At 37.9% G+C, this 18,339-nt stretch overlaps 1 protein-coding gene across 2 annotated transcripts in view; it reads right to left on the bottom strand.

The window, feature by feature from the left end:
* The window catches only part of ESYT2 (extended synaptotagmin 2), a 91,017-nt gene that overhangs the window by 38,346 nt on the left and 34,332 nt on the right, over nt 1-18,339 (bottom strand). For both annotated transcript variants that reach the window (XM_075212109.1, XM_075212110.1), the window contains exons 2-6: nt 8,051-8,092; nt 4,770-4,904; nt 2,891-2,967; nt 1,856-1,928; nt 953-1,042 (exon numbers count right to left, since the gene is read on the bottom strand). In XM_075212109.1, coding sequence (XP_075068210.1) covers nt 953-1,042; nt 1,856-1,928; nt 2,891-2,967; nt 4,770-4,904; nt 8,051-8,092 — 417 coding nt within the window. The remainder of the gene's footprint in view (nt 1-952; nt 1,043-1,855; nt 1,929-2,890; nt 2,968-4,769; nt 4,905-8,050; nt 8,093-18,339) is intronic.

Here is an 18,339-nt window from a genome sequence, read left to right as displayed (position 1 = left end):
GGCTCAGAAAATTGGACAGGCATAGGGAACATCGATTCATTCATGCATGTAAATGTGATAGATACAGCCGTGGATAGAATCCAGCATAGATCATGGATCTCCTCCATATACGTTTCCATGCCTGACCACCCACTGAAATTCTTTAATCCTCCCCAATAAATAAGAGTTAGAATTTTTATCATTTGATTTGATTAATTAACACAGTAGAACATCTCCCAAATTTATTTGGAATATACAGCAAATCCCTCACTATAAGGTCAGGTTTATTTTGGCAAAGTTCATGATTGTATTCCTGAGCATGAATGGAGGTCCGAACCAAAGGCCCCGTGCTACTGCCCAAATCACCCTAATTATACACTACTGGATAAATAGATGATAAGTTTTGACTGATCCTAAGTCTCAGCGTTTGCCCAAAAAAAAATATAGCTTCCATGTGGAACCGATGAAGTTATCAGCTATTGTGCTGTGTATATCAAGGGCAAAGAAAATTATAATAGTGGAAATGCACTGTTTTTTGTATCTAGTGTAATATGCATATAAATAAAGTGCATTGAGCAATGTATGCAATGCAATTTAATCAGAGCAGTTCTGCAATTCAAGGACAAGGGAGATATTACTAAATGTTTTTGTTAGGCTTCATGTTACTTTCAGTGACTAACAATAACAAATGTGACATGGTAAACAACAGTGTTGACATTTCAGCACTTATCTACTCTAATGACCCCAAATTCCCTGTCGGCTTACTGTATCAGCATCATGTGCTCATAACAATTTCCTGCATGTCAACTATTCAACACTTCAGCAATTATTTGGTTTTCCCAAGTTGCAGCAATGCAGAAAATTGCAGTACCTCTCAGCTGCCACTAGATACAATGATGTGCAAATTCTTCTACACTCCCAAATGCCTCAAAGGAGCATGAATATGACAGAACACATTCTGGTTTTCACTCACCGGTTTCTTGAGGAAAAATATAGACAGTGCGCCTATTATTGGGATGTCTCCAATCAAGGGCTCCAAAATTACTCTGATCGTACCATGGAGCTGGAAATGAATAAGACATTAACGTAATCTAAAGAGAAACATTATCTTCAGATTTAAATATATATATATATATATAAAAATATATTTTAAAAACATTGTTTTCAAAAACAACTGTAGTGTAAAATATTATAATCGAGCCACCACCCTTGGTACCCCTTTTATTGACTGTGGATTATGTCCTCTGGTACTACCATCCTCTCTCCTGTGTGGGTCACTGAAGAAATTGAGTTCCCACAAAGGAGGGTTCAGGTTGCTTGATATTAATTGGGCTGAAAACAGATCACCCTCCTCCTACCCCCCTACACCACACTGCTACAGCCCACAGATGTTCAAAACCCCACTAACAATCATTATTATTCTGGGGCATTTGGGTGGAGGTCCAAAGAGTGGCAAAGGTGTGTACATGGGGCGAGTCAGCATAGAGTTAGGATTGCGGCCTCAGTTTAAGGCATAGAGTGGTAAGGGGGTGAGGGAGTGGGGGTTTGTAAAATCTTCCATCCAAAAGGAGAGATTATTCTTCATCTTAACTAAGAGTAATCAATAATGACATTAATTCCAAAGTTGCCCAAGTGATGTGCAGATCCCTTGTACCATTACATTGTATGGTGTGATTGTTAGAATTTACACATTACCAAATAATAAGATACCCTATATCCATTAAGGGGGCGTCTAGTAACACATTTCTGCCCGACGGTCATAGTTACACCAGTGTTTGCCTCATTTAGGCAATCTGTCTCCTATTCCTCTTGTATGCTTCACAGATGAAGATAAAGAGTGATCGGCCCATTTCAGTTGCAAAGTTTATACATTTACCTGGATGCTTTTCACACCAGCTTTGCAGAAATATCTCTTAATTTCCAAATCAATTTCTGTATTTCCTACAAAACTAAGAAAGAGAAACAAAGAGGAATGTGAGAGCGGACAAATGTATCCCAGACCGGAGTAATGTCATTTCAAACATGTGATATCAATTAGCTGCTAACTTCATTGATGGGGCTATATTCTGGTAGCAAAAAAGTGTTTACTTCAACAAGGTTTAGTAAAAGGCATGAAGAGGTCTCACGCACACAGACATATAGCTACATACGAGTTGTATTCTGCACGAATATCATACACTATAATAAACCGATTGGAGCTGTGCGTAGAAAGCAGTCCCGCGATGAAAGAGCTCAGCTAGTGATATGAACAGATCAAGCAAGGCTGTGCCTGGGGTCCTATTCTCTGTACATCTAAATACATGCAAAGTATAAATACTCGCTGCCCGCGAACCAATATTCAAAACAAGGCATTCTTCAGAAACCAGTTAAATCACAGAGCCATGAGTTAAAAAGTGCCTCATGCCTCAATGAGGTCACTAGCTCCTAGTGTACAGTCTGAATATTGCCTCTGCACACAAAAAATGGTGTGCAGGTGATAGATACATTTGAAGAAACATAATACAGTCACTGATACCTTTGTAAATAAAACACTGTATTTTATTATATGTAAAATGTCCAAGTTATACTTTGTAAGAACATCAAAAAGCTGCTGAGTTGCAATCAGCTTCCATGTGACTTTATCCAGGTGTCAGCAATTCATCTTTAGTTCAGTGGAAACTACTGAACCATTTCTGTTATCTATTTTATTTTCCCTTTAATTCATTAACTTTATTGTAGCTGTTTTGATAACCTTTACCCATCATCTTTGTCTTATGTCTTAATTATTTTTATTAATACTGTTAATTAAGAAACCATGTCTCAAATTATTTCCAAGATGAAACTTTATGGGTAATACAGCAGAAATACTGATCATAGTTTACCAGCTAACCTGCTGAAAATGCAGCAATATCCACATTACAGTAAACTTTACCTTATCTGAAGATCCAATATAATCTGTCTCTTGTCCACGTTTTCTGTGTATACTTTTACACCGTTCACTCGTAATGGCTGTCAGAAAATAAATTAAGGAACTGAATTACTGTATTATAAATCTCTATGCCCCAGCATCTAGAAATAAATATATATTAGATAACATGCTGCAAAATAAACAACATGAATATTAAGAGGTATCCAAAATCAAGAGGTGTTAAGGGACTTGGCGGGGAGGGGGGTTAACTCCAGAGCATATTTAGAATCTTTGTTCCAACGAAGTTAGAACATCCAATTATGCAAGTAGCGACTACGGTAATGATTCTGCCAGAGTGCTGGTAAAAAGAGGAGAGTCATGTTTTATATTCTAGGCAGCCTCACTAGATTGGACGTTACTACTACTCTTTATTTAGAAGGCACAGAACCTACCAGTATGTTTTTACGGTTTGGGAGGAAACTGGAGCAAGCAGAAACAACCCATGCAGATATATGTCCTAACATACAGTGTCCTGGTCACTTTATTATTATGTAATAACATGTACTGCTAATTGTGCAAAAGCAAACTAAGCCCACCATGGGTCTGCCCAGTCTTCCAAACCTCACACTGCTATAAGGTAGTCTTCTGATTACTTCATTTAAATGATGTGGACCACAGAGAAGTAGCAATAGGCCGCTACTCTGCTAGAGCCAGTCAAGCCCTCTCTGGCGACTTGCCAGGTTATGTCTGACAATATTACAAGAATATTTATATAGTACTATGGTTAAACAGGCAGCCTTGGTGGAAGAGCTCTGGTCCGCAGCCCAATTTTGCCTCCTTTATAATCTTTTATCTTGATCTTGACTTTCTGATGTCACAATAAATGGATGTCTGAAAAAATGTTCTGCTAATTATGGGTTGCAATAGTTTTGGACTCCTCACCATCCTAAATTGTACCAACTCTCACCACTATTTAGCTGTTACACGGGGATCCATTGTTACCTTGCTGCACAAGGCTTCACTACCTATGGATTGGGAATATCTGAAAGCTGACACGCCCTTTTAAGAGAAAACATCACTATATTCAAGGTGTGGGACATTGAAAACTTGAATCCTTTACACCTCACTGCCAGGAGAATGCAGCAGTGGGTTAGTTCAGGATACGCGTAATATGAGATGTAAAGCACAGTATCATACTGGTAGATCTGCACTGTTTGTGTATGAGTGAATGACGAGTTTTTCAGGAAGCAAGGCGATGAGAACTCCAACTTCTGATGTGCACCTCAAACATGTAAATGAATCTGCACATTTGATTTTTTTTATGCAAAGTTTCTCATTGCAGATATACACTGTTACATACCACCCAACAATCTCAATTATCGCAAAATAAAAACGTCAAAAGGGGTGTGATGTACTGGAAAGGGGCATGGCAGAATATGGGCCTAATATGTCCCAATTTCCAAACCAGGAATGTTGTGAGGTATGCCATTAATTTTTCAGGTTTATAGAGAAAACAAATCTTAATATACTGCAACAATAGCAGTGACATGGCTACACAAGAGAAAACCACACCGGAACAATAAATATAATAAAAAATAATGAATTATGTAAAGGATTACTTGCAGGCATAAATCACAAGTACATATTCCTTTTTTACTAATGGTCTAAGACAGTGTTTCCCAACTCCAGTCCTCAGGACCCACTAACAGTGCAGGATTGCCAGGTGACCAGTGAAATAATTATACCACCTGCTACACTGTGTCAGTCAGTAATGAATACACCTGTGCTCCAGCAAGGAGATATGGAAAACATGTACTGCTGGGGGGTCCTGAGGACTGGAGTTGAGAAACACTGGTCTAAGCATTTACGTCAATAAGCCTGAGAGAGCATAGTCCACACTTACCTGGAGGCCCATGTCAATCTTGGTAAAACTGAAGGTACTCAGATGGGCATTTGCCCCCCTGACCGCTGGCTCTATGGTTTCTCTGAACAACTTGTCTATGAACTGGCAGATATAGGGCCACATGTGCTTCACCGTCTGCAAAGAAAAATACCAGAATAATGCCGACTTTCATATCTAGTAAGAATTACACTGTAAATAATATTAAATCATAATGCAATACTAAGGCTAGTGTGACTCATTAAAACTGCTGGAAAGAAAGTAAAAAGTGTTGTTGCCAATAGCAACAAATTATCTCTGTTTTATGTTTCCAGGCCACACTAGAAAAACTACAGCGTAGAACATCTTTTTCCCATTGAGCCAGTTTTCATAAACACCCCCAATGTTGACTATAATTTACCAGTAGAATAATTCTGATCACACAATGCAATATCGGGCCAATTGCCAAAATCAGCTCTGGCACTGCTTCATGTATGGCCGGCTTACAGTAAAAGGTTCAGGAAGAAATTACTTCATTGGATGAAGATAAGATACTTAAAAAACAAGTGCTTACACTGCTTGGAATAAAAAGAAAGCTATTCTAAAAATAAATCTCAGCAAATATTAACAGTACAGGGATGGGTATGTTGGTTCTGCAGTCATAAATCTATGTTTCCAGGATTATATGTGGTAGTTCTCAATTTACCCATAGAAATATTAATGTTCTTGAATCTTGGGTTTACTGATATGTGGGTGTATCATTATAGTAAATTAATATATTGGAATCCCTACAAAATTTCTTGTTTTTTTACATAATTGTCACCTTTTTTTATCAAGGTACTATTAAAAGGACAACTTATTGACTATAATTTCAGGTGAATCTCATAACTTATTTTTAATTCTGTTCCATTCAAAGAATTCTCAATTTGCAGCAATTACAGCTGTGCAGACGTTTGGCATTCTAGCTGTCAGTTTTTGAAGATATTTAGGGGACATTTGTACCCATGATTTCTGTAGCTCTTCCCAGAGGTGCAACTGGCTTGTAGGGTATTTTTCCCTGACCTTACGGTCAAGATCATCCCACAATAGGAGTTGGGATCTGGCAATTGTGCCGGGCAGTCCATCAAAGACTGTACTCCGGCTAACTGCTTCTTCACCAAATAGTTTTTGCATAGCTTAGAAGTATGCTTAGGATTGTGGTTCTTCTACATGATGAAATTTGCACCAATCAAGCGCTGACCGCAGTGGAGGGCATGACATTGTAAAATAAAGTGGTAACCTTTCTGGTTCATTATTACTTGCACTCTGTGTAAATCTCCCACCTTATCAGCAACAAAACAGACCCATACCATTATATTTCTTCCTTCATGTTTGACAGAAGACATCAAACACTACTCCAGCATCCTTACATTTGTTGTACGTCTCACGTTTATGCTCCTCTTCAAGCCAAATACCTCAAACTCCACCATCCAATGTCCATGTTCTTTTGCCCATTTTAATCTTTGTTTCCCATTTGCCAGTTTCAAATATGGTATTTTTTTTGCAACTCTGTCTATAAGACCAGCAACCCATAGAGTTGTACAGTTGTAGATGACACTGGTACTATTTAAGGAAACCGCCAAATCAGGGCCTGTAAGTTGTACGTTTCTCAAACCCAGATTCTGATGTATACTTGTCCTCTTGTGCAGTTGTGCATCTAGGTCTGCAGCTTCTTTTTCTATTCTAGTTCGCTCCAGATTGAAGATTTCACACCAAGGTCTTGAGAGAAAGGACAGTTTCTTGGCAATCTGACGCATGGCCATCATGAATCATGACCTTTCTTTCTCAAAACAATAATAGACCAACATGATTCTTCAGAGAACGGTTTGGTTTTGCCCATTTTTTAACCCAGAATAGGATACTGGAGTTATGGCTGCTGAAAATGGGGCTTTGTAGTCATCATCATCATTTATTTATTTATATAGCGCCACCAAATCTGCAGCGCTTGGAGGCAATCCCTGCCCCATTGGAGCTTACAGTCTAAATTCCCTAACACACACACTAGCGTTAATTTTGTTAGCAGCCAATTAACCTACCAGTGTGTTTTTGGACTGTGGGAAGAAACTGGAGCACCCGGAGAAAATTCATGCAGAGATGAGGAGAACATACAAACTCCAAAATGATAAGGCCCTGTTTGGGAATTGAACTCATGACCTCAGTGCTGGGAGCCACAAGTGCTAACCACTGAGCCACCATGCTGAGCCATGATAATGATGATGATGTAGTCATATGTGAATAATAAATTTATAAATCAGTAATTTCAAGCAGCAATAGTCATTTGCAAAATTAGTAATGTCTTAACAATATTTTTAAATCAATATTACAAGAGGTGATCTGCCTCTTACTATACTATAAAAACTACATGGTAGCAAGAGGATACTATGCCATCTTTTTACTTGTACTTATGACACTTCCTAATGTACTTTATAATGAAGCCAGGTAATTATTCCACCACTAGGGCTTGTACACAATCACTGGAAAACACAGTGTAGACAAAACCTCACCTTTAACCGAGCGCTCATAGAGTGGCTTAGTATTTTATGCACTTGAGCACAAAAATAAAAGCTCCATTATATGTACCAGGGGTGCTTCACCCTGGCTTTCAAGTACAGTTCCACCCTTAGATCCTTACTTCACCTTCTACCCCATTTAAAGACCATAGAACGGAGCAGCTTTTGTGTTATTTTTTTCGTAGGACTATACAGTCTCTTTATCTCCCATATTGCCGTCTTACAGAGGTTTAGGCTCACCGGCTTTTTGCAAAGATTTGGAATAGTTTTTTTTTAATTTAATTTCCACAACACATGATCTTTGTAACTTGCTCTTTTCTTTTTATCGACTTCATGGACTTTATGACCTTAACATCAACGCTCTTGAATGCTGCAGACAATGTTGAAAATGACACAAAGTGATGTGATGGCAGAAACCGCGTGTAGGCATCAGATCGCTTTCACTCGGCTTTGTTGAGGAATGGGTAAACTTGCTTTGAGCACTCTACAGAACCATATACAAGATGCAAGAAGGTCTAAATGGAAAAACCATCATGGAAATGTTATTTTAGTCCTCCAGATGGTGTTGCTCCTGCGAGAAGCTACACACTAAAACATATACACACATTTGCATCGCTACACTACCACCACAAGAAACCAAATACAAGAAGTCAATATCATTGCAAAAAAGAGACACTTTTTTGTTTATTAGTTGCTTACATATTTTAATAACCTAATCACAGATGTTGTACTGTATGTTTTAAAGTACACACATACCTTGTTCAGCCATTCTGCTCTTTCAATATCAGGAAAATGAACCTGTAAAAAACAACAATAAATCATGAGGTTGAGAATATGATAATAAAACATTAGAACAGTACAAACAGGAGGTTATGTATGGAACATAAGCTATTGCTAAAAAACAGTAAGTATACAACATCTCGTGTTTATCAGTCAGACGGAGCAGCTCCTATCTAAATCATTCATGAAAGCCTCATTTCTGGAACGGTGTCTGGAACTAGCTTAACTTGCAGCCAAAGATCTTGATTATTGATGAGATGTTATAAAACGGCATAACTAAGAGCTCATACACATAAGTGCCTTTTACCTGCATGCACCGGTCTTTTCAATATTATAAATGCGCCGGTGAATTGATCACTTAAAAAACACCAAAAAACTGTAAGGACTTCCTATTGTGTCATAAAGGTGAAATGTTTTTCGACACAACGCGCACATTCCAGAGGTTCACAGGAAAGCTTTGGAAACGTGTGGGGGTCTACGCTAGTGTTTTTCAAACACATTAATTTGTTCTAAAAATGGGCATAATCCTTCTTTTAACCCACACATTATTTTAGGGTATGTAAACACTAAGTTTAGGGTACACATTTGGCATTCAGCAGCATCAAGCTACGATCACAGCACGCTGACCAGATTAGGCTGCGCTCAAACGTGCATACATAATATAAATGCTTGCTATTAAACAGGAGTTTAGAAGTGTGCTCATAATTATGTGTGGTGAAGCTTGAAAGGACTCAGTGTGACGATGACAAAATAGAAAAAGAATTTAAATTTAAAAGGAAAAAGCATAAAGTTAAATAAAGTCAAATTAAAAGTTGGTCTGATGTAATAAAGAAAAACTATGTTGAAAGGTTTGTATAATACTTTCTTTCGACTGTGTTGTGTAGGTCAAAGCAGCTGCTGCGCTTTGCAACCAAGCAGGGCGCCAATGGACTAGACCTATTCATTAGAGTGGAGTAGGAGGACTCTGGTCAGTCAGAATAGACAGGTTGCATCCTCCTACACTGTGAACTTCCTGGCAACTGTTACACACACAGTACTGTCCAGCTCCCATCCTCGGATTACCAGGTTTACTTTCTCCGATTTGCTACAAGAACATCCCTGATATCCAGTTATTTGTCAGTTGAAATTATGTTCAATTAGATTTAGTTAGTTAAATCGTCCATTCTAATGCCTAAAAAACTGAACAACAATAGTAAACAATTGTATAACATCCAAGTAAAAGAGCAATTGAACATCTAACCAGCCAGAATTCCACATTTCCTGATGTCCCTCAGTCTTTTATGTCACCAAGATGGATATAGATATAGATATAGATATAGATATATATATATATATATATATATATATATATATATATATATCTATATCTATCCATCTTGGTGACATAAAAGACTGAGGGACATCAGGAAATTTGGAATTCTGGAGAAACTGCTAGGAAGAGCAGGACAATTATTTTATACATGCACAGAATACAATGTACGGACACTGTCCGGTCACTGTTTAAAATTTATTTGGAAATGAGAACACTGCACCCATAGGACTTACAGTAAAGAGCTATTTACCATCACACAAAATATCTAATGTGTGTACTGCTTGTGTACTTTAAAACTTAGACACTAGAAACCATTGATCCATGTCTTGTACTGATGAAACCTAATAAGGTTGAAACAAGCTGTGTACAAGATGGACTTGTGGCTTAATCCTTGCTAGTAAATCAGCTGGTCTTAGTGCTGCAATTACAGGATATTTAGACCAACTGAGCTAATGTCTAAAACAGGGGTTGGCAAACTTTTCTTATCAGTGTGCCGGCTACAATCTAGTCAAGCCAAGGTGTGCCAGTTGGACACATATATATATATATAATTACATCTCATTTTATAATGCCAATATCATATCAACAGTAATGGAACCAGCAAATAAACAATATGCCATACAATAGTGCCCCCAATTTATACCATGCCACATAGTTGTCCCCCTAGTAATAGTATGCCACAGTTGCCCCACCCGCCTATTGATGGGGTATGCCACATGGATGTGACCCTCAAGTTTTAGTGTCGCTCTTACTTACCTTTTGGAGACACGCATCTTCCTCTCCAGAAACCCGGGAGGTGCTTCAGTAAAGCAGCCGATGACGGCTGAAAACGGAGCGTGTGCAGAAGCTCCGTTTCGGCCGCCATCGGCTGCTTTAGTGCGACAGCTGCAGCGCTGGCGTGCCAACCAGAAGTGGGATGTGTGCCATATCTGGCACGTGCGCTGGGCGTTACTGACCCCCTGGTCTAAAAGGACCAATAGGCATAAGATGCAAAAGGTACCAGTTCCATTCACACAAACCACAAATCCAGACTTAAGCCCAAGGCAGGAATACACGTAACTGGCTACCTACAGTCGGTTTTAAAAGGATACCACTTTAAAACAGCAAAATGAAATAAATCCAAAACTTGTAATATGGAATTTATTGTGGAAAATAATATTGACCTAGGACGTCCTCTAAAAGTTGGGGTCCCAGGTCCAACGCCTACAAGTATATTTTACTATTTTTATGTTTTGCGGTCCTTTAAAATGATTTTCCACCTTTCACTGAATAAATTGCTTTATGATTCTGGCTTCTGTGTTTTTCAGGCACGTACTTCTACACAGAGGCAGAGTAGTTTATTTTCATTGATGTGCTCTCTGCACTGAATACAATTATATCTACAGAGCAGCTTTGTGTTCTACACCGGAGCATTGGAAGCAACTCTGACTTATGATAGAAACACATATATGGAAATGTTTCAGTAACTTGTAATAACTGAAGATATCTGAAATGTGAAAATGCCTTTATATACGCAACATTCTAAGTCACCTTTTCATACAGAAGGAATGAATGTAACAAGCACACTCATCAGCTTTAATACGACTGCATGACAAATTGGTTTAGTGGTCATAACAAACAAACATTTGTAATACGCAAGTCTTTCTATAATCCTTTTAAAGTTTACACGGCTACAAGAGCCAAAGACATCTACTTTACAGCATATATTAAACCTGTCACTTCTTTTTATCATTTGAAGCTTTATGAACTTCTTCAAATAAAAATCTCCTTAATTCATAAATAATGTGTGATTTTGTCATACACAGAGACGTGATCGTCAAGTTACTAAGAGAAGATCTGCTAAACAATTTAATGGTGAAGAAAATGACAAGGGGAAAATCCCTTATCTGGAATACCTCAAACATTCTGGATAATTGTATAATATATATACCTAGATCTATCTACTTATATTATTATTAACCATTATTTTATATAGAGCAAACATATTATGTAGCAGAGAATGTTTAAACACTCACGTCTGCCCTGTCCCAATGGAGCTTACAGACTAAATCCTTTTCCACACACACGTCAAGTTAGTCCAAAGACAATTAATCTACCAGTATATTATTTGAACTGTGTCAGGAACCAGAGAAACTGAAGGAAATCCAAGCCAAATTTGGAGAGAACATAAAATCCACACAGTTGGGATGAAACTGAGCACATCGTCCCAGCTATATTGTGTTATCTGTAAATGATGTCAACTCATCTGCAAAATCTAAATAACCACAACTTATCCATCCCCAATTACAATATATGGAGGAGCATCAATCACTTGTATAAAGAAATCCCAAAATCTGTTGAATAACACCAAATAAAGGGCTTAATTTAAAACATGTTCTGGATAAACTTGGGAATAACAGGAAATCTACTATGTTAAAAAAAAAAATCTATTCCGATATAAAACAAAGCTCTACAGGAATAAACTACAACTATTCAATCTGCCGTGAACTACTGCATATATCCCTGTAGAAAGATCTTATAATGTCCGGCTAGGAGTTGGGACCATCGAAACCTGGCCAACTACAACAAAGGCTGTTCACTTTACAGAGCAGAGTCAAAGCCTGCCAAGATTTCCATTAAACCCATAGCACCACAGAGGTCATCTGCACTGACCACAGCCTAATCAAAAAACATGTCCAATGGGACTTTATATAAGCAATTGTCTTAGTGTGTCTACCATGCATATTCCCCATAGGTCAGTGTTCTCCCCAGCACCTATTTCCCAGGTGCTCCATACAGCTCTTGGAGCCTAACAAAGTCCTATTATAATAGAATAAACCATTATTTCTCCTATTAGAACAGGCACTATGTGAGCACTACAACCAGCAGTGTGTGTTAGACCACTGACCACCAGTCTGACCAGTCCTGGCAGGTGTGGCCAATAGCCTCTAACATTTTACTTTATTATTATTGCAAAGTAATACACTGCCCCCACCCAACTACTGCTTAATGTCACCCGGCTGGCAAAATGTTCTGGGGTGAACACTATTTATATCCTCCACTGAAACTTTACTAAAAGAAAATGATTAAAGCGTTTAAAGGGTTCCAGTTATTCAATTAATTATTGACCCTCACCGCATATATTTAGGTTTCCCATGGTGACAGTTAATTTTATTACTACTGACCAGGGATTCAGTGCTGAATAATTAGTGAGCAACGCTGCTCAGGTCCCTGCTGCTAGTCTACATTGAAACTATTGGGCGGCTGTGTAGCCCAGCTCCTGCCTCCTTAATAAACTGTAATGGTCTATATGTAGTAGCACATTAGTGTTACGTTCTACAATAATGTGCATATTACAACAGACCATTCACTGGAACAAGCTGAACCTTGGGTTAAGTGGCCTTTATGTTCTTTTAATGGTGGTATTGATATAGTGATTGTTGACTTTGGTGCTGACCTAGACATCCAGTAGCTGATTACGGTGATTGGCTTTGTATAGAACAAGTTTAATTATTTAAGATATGGAACAGAACATTGCTTTTGCAGGGTAAACACTTGACCTGCTACACACTCCTCTGACTGTAATATTGGCTGCTCTGCAGATTACATTTATTGTTACAGAAGCCATGAAAGAGTCATATTAGAAAGCGTTGAAAGCCACAAGTTCCATTGTTGTCAACATTTTCATTTTAAAACAATTTCCAGGGACACCTTGCTCCACAACAGCTGCTCTTAAGCATCTTGTGTGCTCTACTATCTACAGTGGATCTTGGTACACTACAATTGTATTATTTGAATTTAATATTCTCCAACACAATAACTCTTAGTCTAAACCAGTGTTTCCCAAATTCAGTTCTCAGGGAATAATATAACAACAGGGCATTAAAAAAATAGTGACATTCCCAAGAATACATTTTGAAAGGGATTTTCTACCTTTCAAATGACTTTAATTTATTGGCTTGTATATGTCTTCCTACGGCTTGTCCTAATTATATTGCTTTACTTGGAGTGCTTCCTTCTGTGCTTTTTTAGATTTAGCATTTAAATCGATATGGGTTTTGCTGCTAATTGAATCGGCCCCAATGCCTATGAAGCAAAAATAAACGCGGTGTTCTTTCATTATAAGCTTCATTTAAATTGGTATCACTTTACAATGACCCAGGGAGAAGGATCAGAGTTTTAGTGGGCTCCCTGTTTAACACCGTGCTTAGTATTTTGAACATACATATGCTCCATCTATGGAACAGAAACATTACCAGCCATGCTATGGTAAAATTATTACAGCGGGGACACCAATGCTACTATGAATTCGACCTTAGGTCGATCTTCAATTCACCAAATTGATCATTAGCTGGACCTAGGAATTTCTTTTCACAACTTAATTCAGTTGCCACACTGAAATGCTAATATGTCAGTAGTAAAATGTATTGCCCAAATTGGTTTCCTACTACAAGGAGTTGTTGAGGTCTCATTTATTCTCTGTGTTTTATTCCTTCTATGGATATATGGAAATTAAATTAGTCATTGTCAGATGGCTCTCAGGATTTCAGCTAGAAATGATTCTCTAGATACTTTTTAAAATTATTCTAGAAAATATTTCTACTGAAACAATCTAGCAACCCACAAGGTTGTAGCTAGAGAGAATTTACTAAACAACTACAAGAACAAACATCAGACTTCTTTGTCCCATCAAAATGCATATCCAACTGCAAAGGCCCAAAAATCCTTACCAAATGCTTAGAGGATAAAACGCAGAACTTTGACGAGTCAAACATTTTTACTACATCAATGTTGATAAAACAAACTCTTATTCAGCTGAATCGTTGTGGTCTTTGTCAACTGGTCCTAGCGTGTATACTATCAAGACCAGTTCTGGCTTGCCTACTAATAATGAAATTGACACTTTAAAAGAATTTTGAACATATTACACTAAATTGCATTCTGTTGACTCATCATCATCATCATTTATTTATATAGCGCCACTGATTCCGCAGCGCTGTACAGAGAACTCATTCACATCTGTCCCTGCCCCATTGGAGCTTACAGTCTAAATTCCCTAATATAGACACACACTCACAGACAGACAAGTAGAGACTAGGGTCAATTTTGATAGCAGCCAATTAACCTACTAGTATGTTTTTGGAGTGTGGGAGGAAACCGGAGCACCCGGAGGAAACCCACGCAAACACAGGGAGAACATACAAACTCCACACAGATAAGGCCATAGTCGGGAATTTAACTCATGACCCCAGTGCTGTGAGGCAGATGTGCTACCACTACGCCACCGTGCTGACTCTATGGGGCATATTCAATTAAGACGACAAATCACGGTTACTGCATACATATAGTGCCAATACAGTAAAACATTGAGGATTTCCCTTCGGAACCCTCTGGGGTGCGAAGGGAGATCTGCGATCTTGTGGTAACGGGAAGTGTGCAACCGCAATCTGCTGTCTTAATTGAATATCATCATCATCCCCATTTATTTATATAGCGCCACTGATTCCGGAGCGCTCTACAGAGAACTCACATCAGTTACTGCCCCATTGGCGCTCACAATTTAAATTCCCTAACATACACACACACAGACAGAGAGAGAGAGACAGACTAGGGTCAATTTTGATTGCAGCCAATTAACCCAATAGTGTGCTTTTGGAGTTTTTGAATATGCCCCTGTGTGTAAAGTTTATTTTCACATTGTTGGTAGAAACATTATTCCTAAAGTGCTGGACTGCTTAATTTCACAAGTTACAGCCAAGGAAGTAGTATTAGCTACCAAAAATACTACATTTAAGAAAACTCCAGGTCTAGATGTATTTTCGGCTATTCTATTACTAATCTACTATACCATAATCCATTTTCCCCAACTGTGATTCCACATATTGTATCCTTATACAATGAAATACTGTCCGGTCATAACTTTCCAGTAGATATGTTAACATTTGTTTGGCAATTCTGAAACATGGCAATGAATGAAATTTAGTGCAGAATTACAGGCCCATTTCAATTACATATGCGGGCATCAAGATACTATACAATATACTTGGTAAAAGAGTAGCTTATATACTCCCTCGGCTGACAAATGTTAATCAGAGTTTATATATTCGTAATAAGCAAACTTCTAAAAATATTTAACGTTTGATTATCATTGATGCAGCAAGTAACACCCATACTCTTAGTGGCTGTTCGCACCGACATTGAGTTAGCCTTAGATAAGGCAATATTTATAGTTTCTTTTGTACTGGTTTGGCTTTCAAGACTCTTGTCAACATAAGGGTTCTTTTACAATGGATCCAGAGCACAGTAAGCTATTTTCATCCACGTCTCCTAACATATATAGTTTAATTAATTTATTTTTTGAGACAAGACAGGACTGTCCTCTGTCATCATTACTTTGTGCTGTTTCAATGGAACCCCTTCTTGCATATGTCAGAAATAATATTAATAGTGGAGGTTTAAGGTGGAACGGGAGGAAGATGAAGCTGGCCTTTACAAATACCGATCCATTTATGTCCTTGCCTAACTTATAGATGCAAATTCTTCAAATGATCAGGACCAGGATTGAAAAGTTAAACATACCAGGAGTGTACAATTAACCCAAGCACTGACTGACCATATTTAGTGGTCTATTTATGGAAATGGGGTGTTGGAAAAAGCAGAATTTCATGATTAAAATAGCAATTCTGACATGTGTATTATACTTTTGTAAGACCGTCTCAGTCTTTTGTGGAAAAGATATCTTGTTTGCAATATAAATTTTACTGCTTGATTTGGAAGCAAATAAATCACAGTATACGCAGAGATATCATCACTCAACCAACCTTGTCAGAAGGTTTGTGTGCCCTATATACTATATAGCATCCTAAATAGAACAAATGGCATACCCCAACCGCTGATTTACAGAGGTTTCAAAACAAATTGTATTCAGTTTATCCTCCATACTCTGTTATGGCTCCCAGCTAGATCAATATCATTGTTGCAAATGTCTAAAAATTCAGTGAAAACTTAGCTGACGCTTTGGAGAGACTTTCTGAGCAGAAGTCCAACTTGAAATGTGAGTTTTCCGGGGGTACTGCATATTTCTGTATACAATAGCAATATACTTGGGGGCTGCAGAATAAAAGTGTTCCACTTAGCTTTCATTCAACTAAGAGGTTCTATAAATTTGTCAAATTTTAGACGTCTAATCTGACCCTTAATTCAGAGTGGTTTTTATTTGTGAAATAGATTCTTTAAAATAGGCGGGACCATATGATAAAACATTTACTAACCTTGAAAACATTGTGGAAGGTTATTCTACTACATTGTCTGGGAGATCGACTTAGGCCCTATATCTCAAAACGTAACCTGGAAAAAGTTTGGTTGAACTTTAAGCAGTGATCTATAGTCTCCTATAAATGAGACAGCTTTTAATAGGTATTACCTATATGGCATACGCATTCACACTAACGTATTTTAGAAGACATGTTGAAGAAGGGAATACACGTTACACGTGTCCACTTGAGCAATGATCTTGGGGCAAGGTATACTATATATTCACATCTTTATTTAAAGTTAAGTTGACCCCAGATCCCAGTTTTGTTTTTTTTACTTTGTATTACTCCTGAACTCAAACAACAAGCAAGACCTCTTCTCCGTTTTACCTGTAGGACCATTACGTTTAACTGGTTAAATCAGACTATCATTTGCAACATTTTTTTATTAGAACACAATATGAACGATTGATGAAGGACTTTGTGGCAAACGTGAAGGATAAAGTTGATCAGCTGGCTGTAATTTGGGAATGATGTGGACAAATCCTCCAGTTTTAGACTCTTCTTAAATCCTCTCTGTTTATGGCTTAGAGTCCCATAACAAGTATCAAGTTACTTTAATCCCCCCTATGACTCTCTCTGCTTCTTCCTCTTTCTCCTCTAGTATGAGTGGCTGATTGGTAGAATTTGTTAAAATGCTGAAACATGTGGATACCAATAAATGTTGGTTTATGTATTGTGAAGCTTAATTACTTGAAAAGAGGATTTAAAAAAAAAAAAAAAAAACCTCAGTAGGAAGCTAAAAAGATAAAGTAATATATTTAGTGTAAGTTACAGGAATGCATGCACAAGACAATAAATGAAAGTCATCTGAAGGCGAGAAATTCCTTTAAATTAAACATAGAATCTGACGGCAGATAAGAACCGCTTGGCCCATCTAGTCTGCCCATTTTTTTTTGTAACCTATGGTAATTTAAACCCTATTTGATCATTTATTCTTTATAAGGATATCCTTATGTTTATCCCAAGGATGTTTAAACTGCTCTAATGTATTATCCTCCACCACCTCTGATAGGAGGCTATTCCACTTATCCACTACCCTTTCTGTGAAGTAGCTTTTCCTCAGATTTCCTCTGAACCTACTTCCCCCCAGTATCCGTGCATGTCCTCGTGTTCTAGTACTTCTCTTCCTTTTAAGAATGTTTCCCTCCTGTACTTTGTTAAAACCCTTGATATATTTGAAAGTTTCTATCATGTCCCCCTTTTCCCTTCTCTGCTCCATACTATACATATTAAGTTATTTTAGTCTTTCCAGGTAAGCTTTGTGCTGTAGGCCATGCACCATTTTAGTTGCCCTTCTTTGTACAGCATCTAATGTATTTATATCCTTCTGGAGATATGGCCTCCAGAACTGAACACAGCATTCTAGATGTGGCCGTACCAATGACCTGTACAGTACAGTGGCATTATTACTTCTTTCTTTCTGCCACTGATTCCTCTCTCTATGCAGCCAAGCATCTGACTTTCCTTCCTCATTGCTTTGTTCCATTGCTTACCTGCCTTTAAGTCACCTGAAATAGTGACTCCTAGATCCCTTTCCTCTTCAGTAGGTTCCATTATTATGCCATTAATACTATATTTAGCATTTGGATTTTTGAGACCCAAGTGCATGATTTTGCATTTTTTGGCATTAAACTGTAGTTGCCACACTCCGGACCATT

This window comes from Mixophyes fleayi, chromosome 5, assembly GCF_038048845.1.
Source record: "Mixophyes fleayi isolate aMixFle1 chromosome 5, aMixFle1.hap1, whole genome shotgun sequence".
In the NCBI taxonomy this organism is placed as follows: domain Eukaryota; kingdom Metazoa; phylum Chordata; class Amphibia; order Anura; family Limnodynastidae; genus Mixophyes; species Mixophyes fleayi.
The sequence above is the reverse complement of the archived record's forward strand: the minus strand, read 5'-3'. Positions and strand labels throughout refer to the sequence as shown.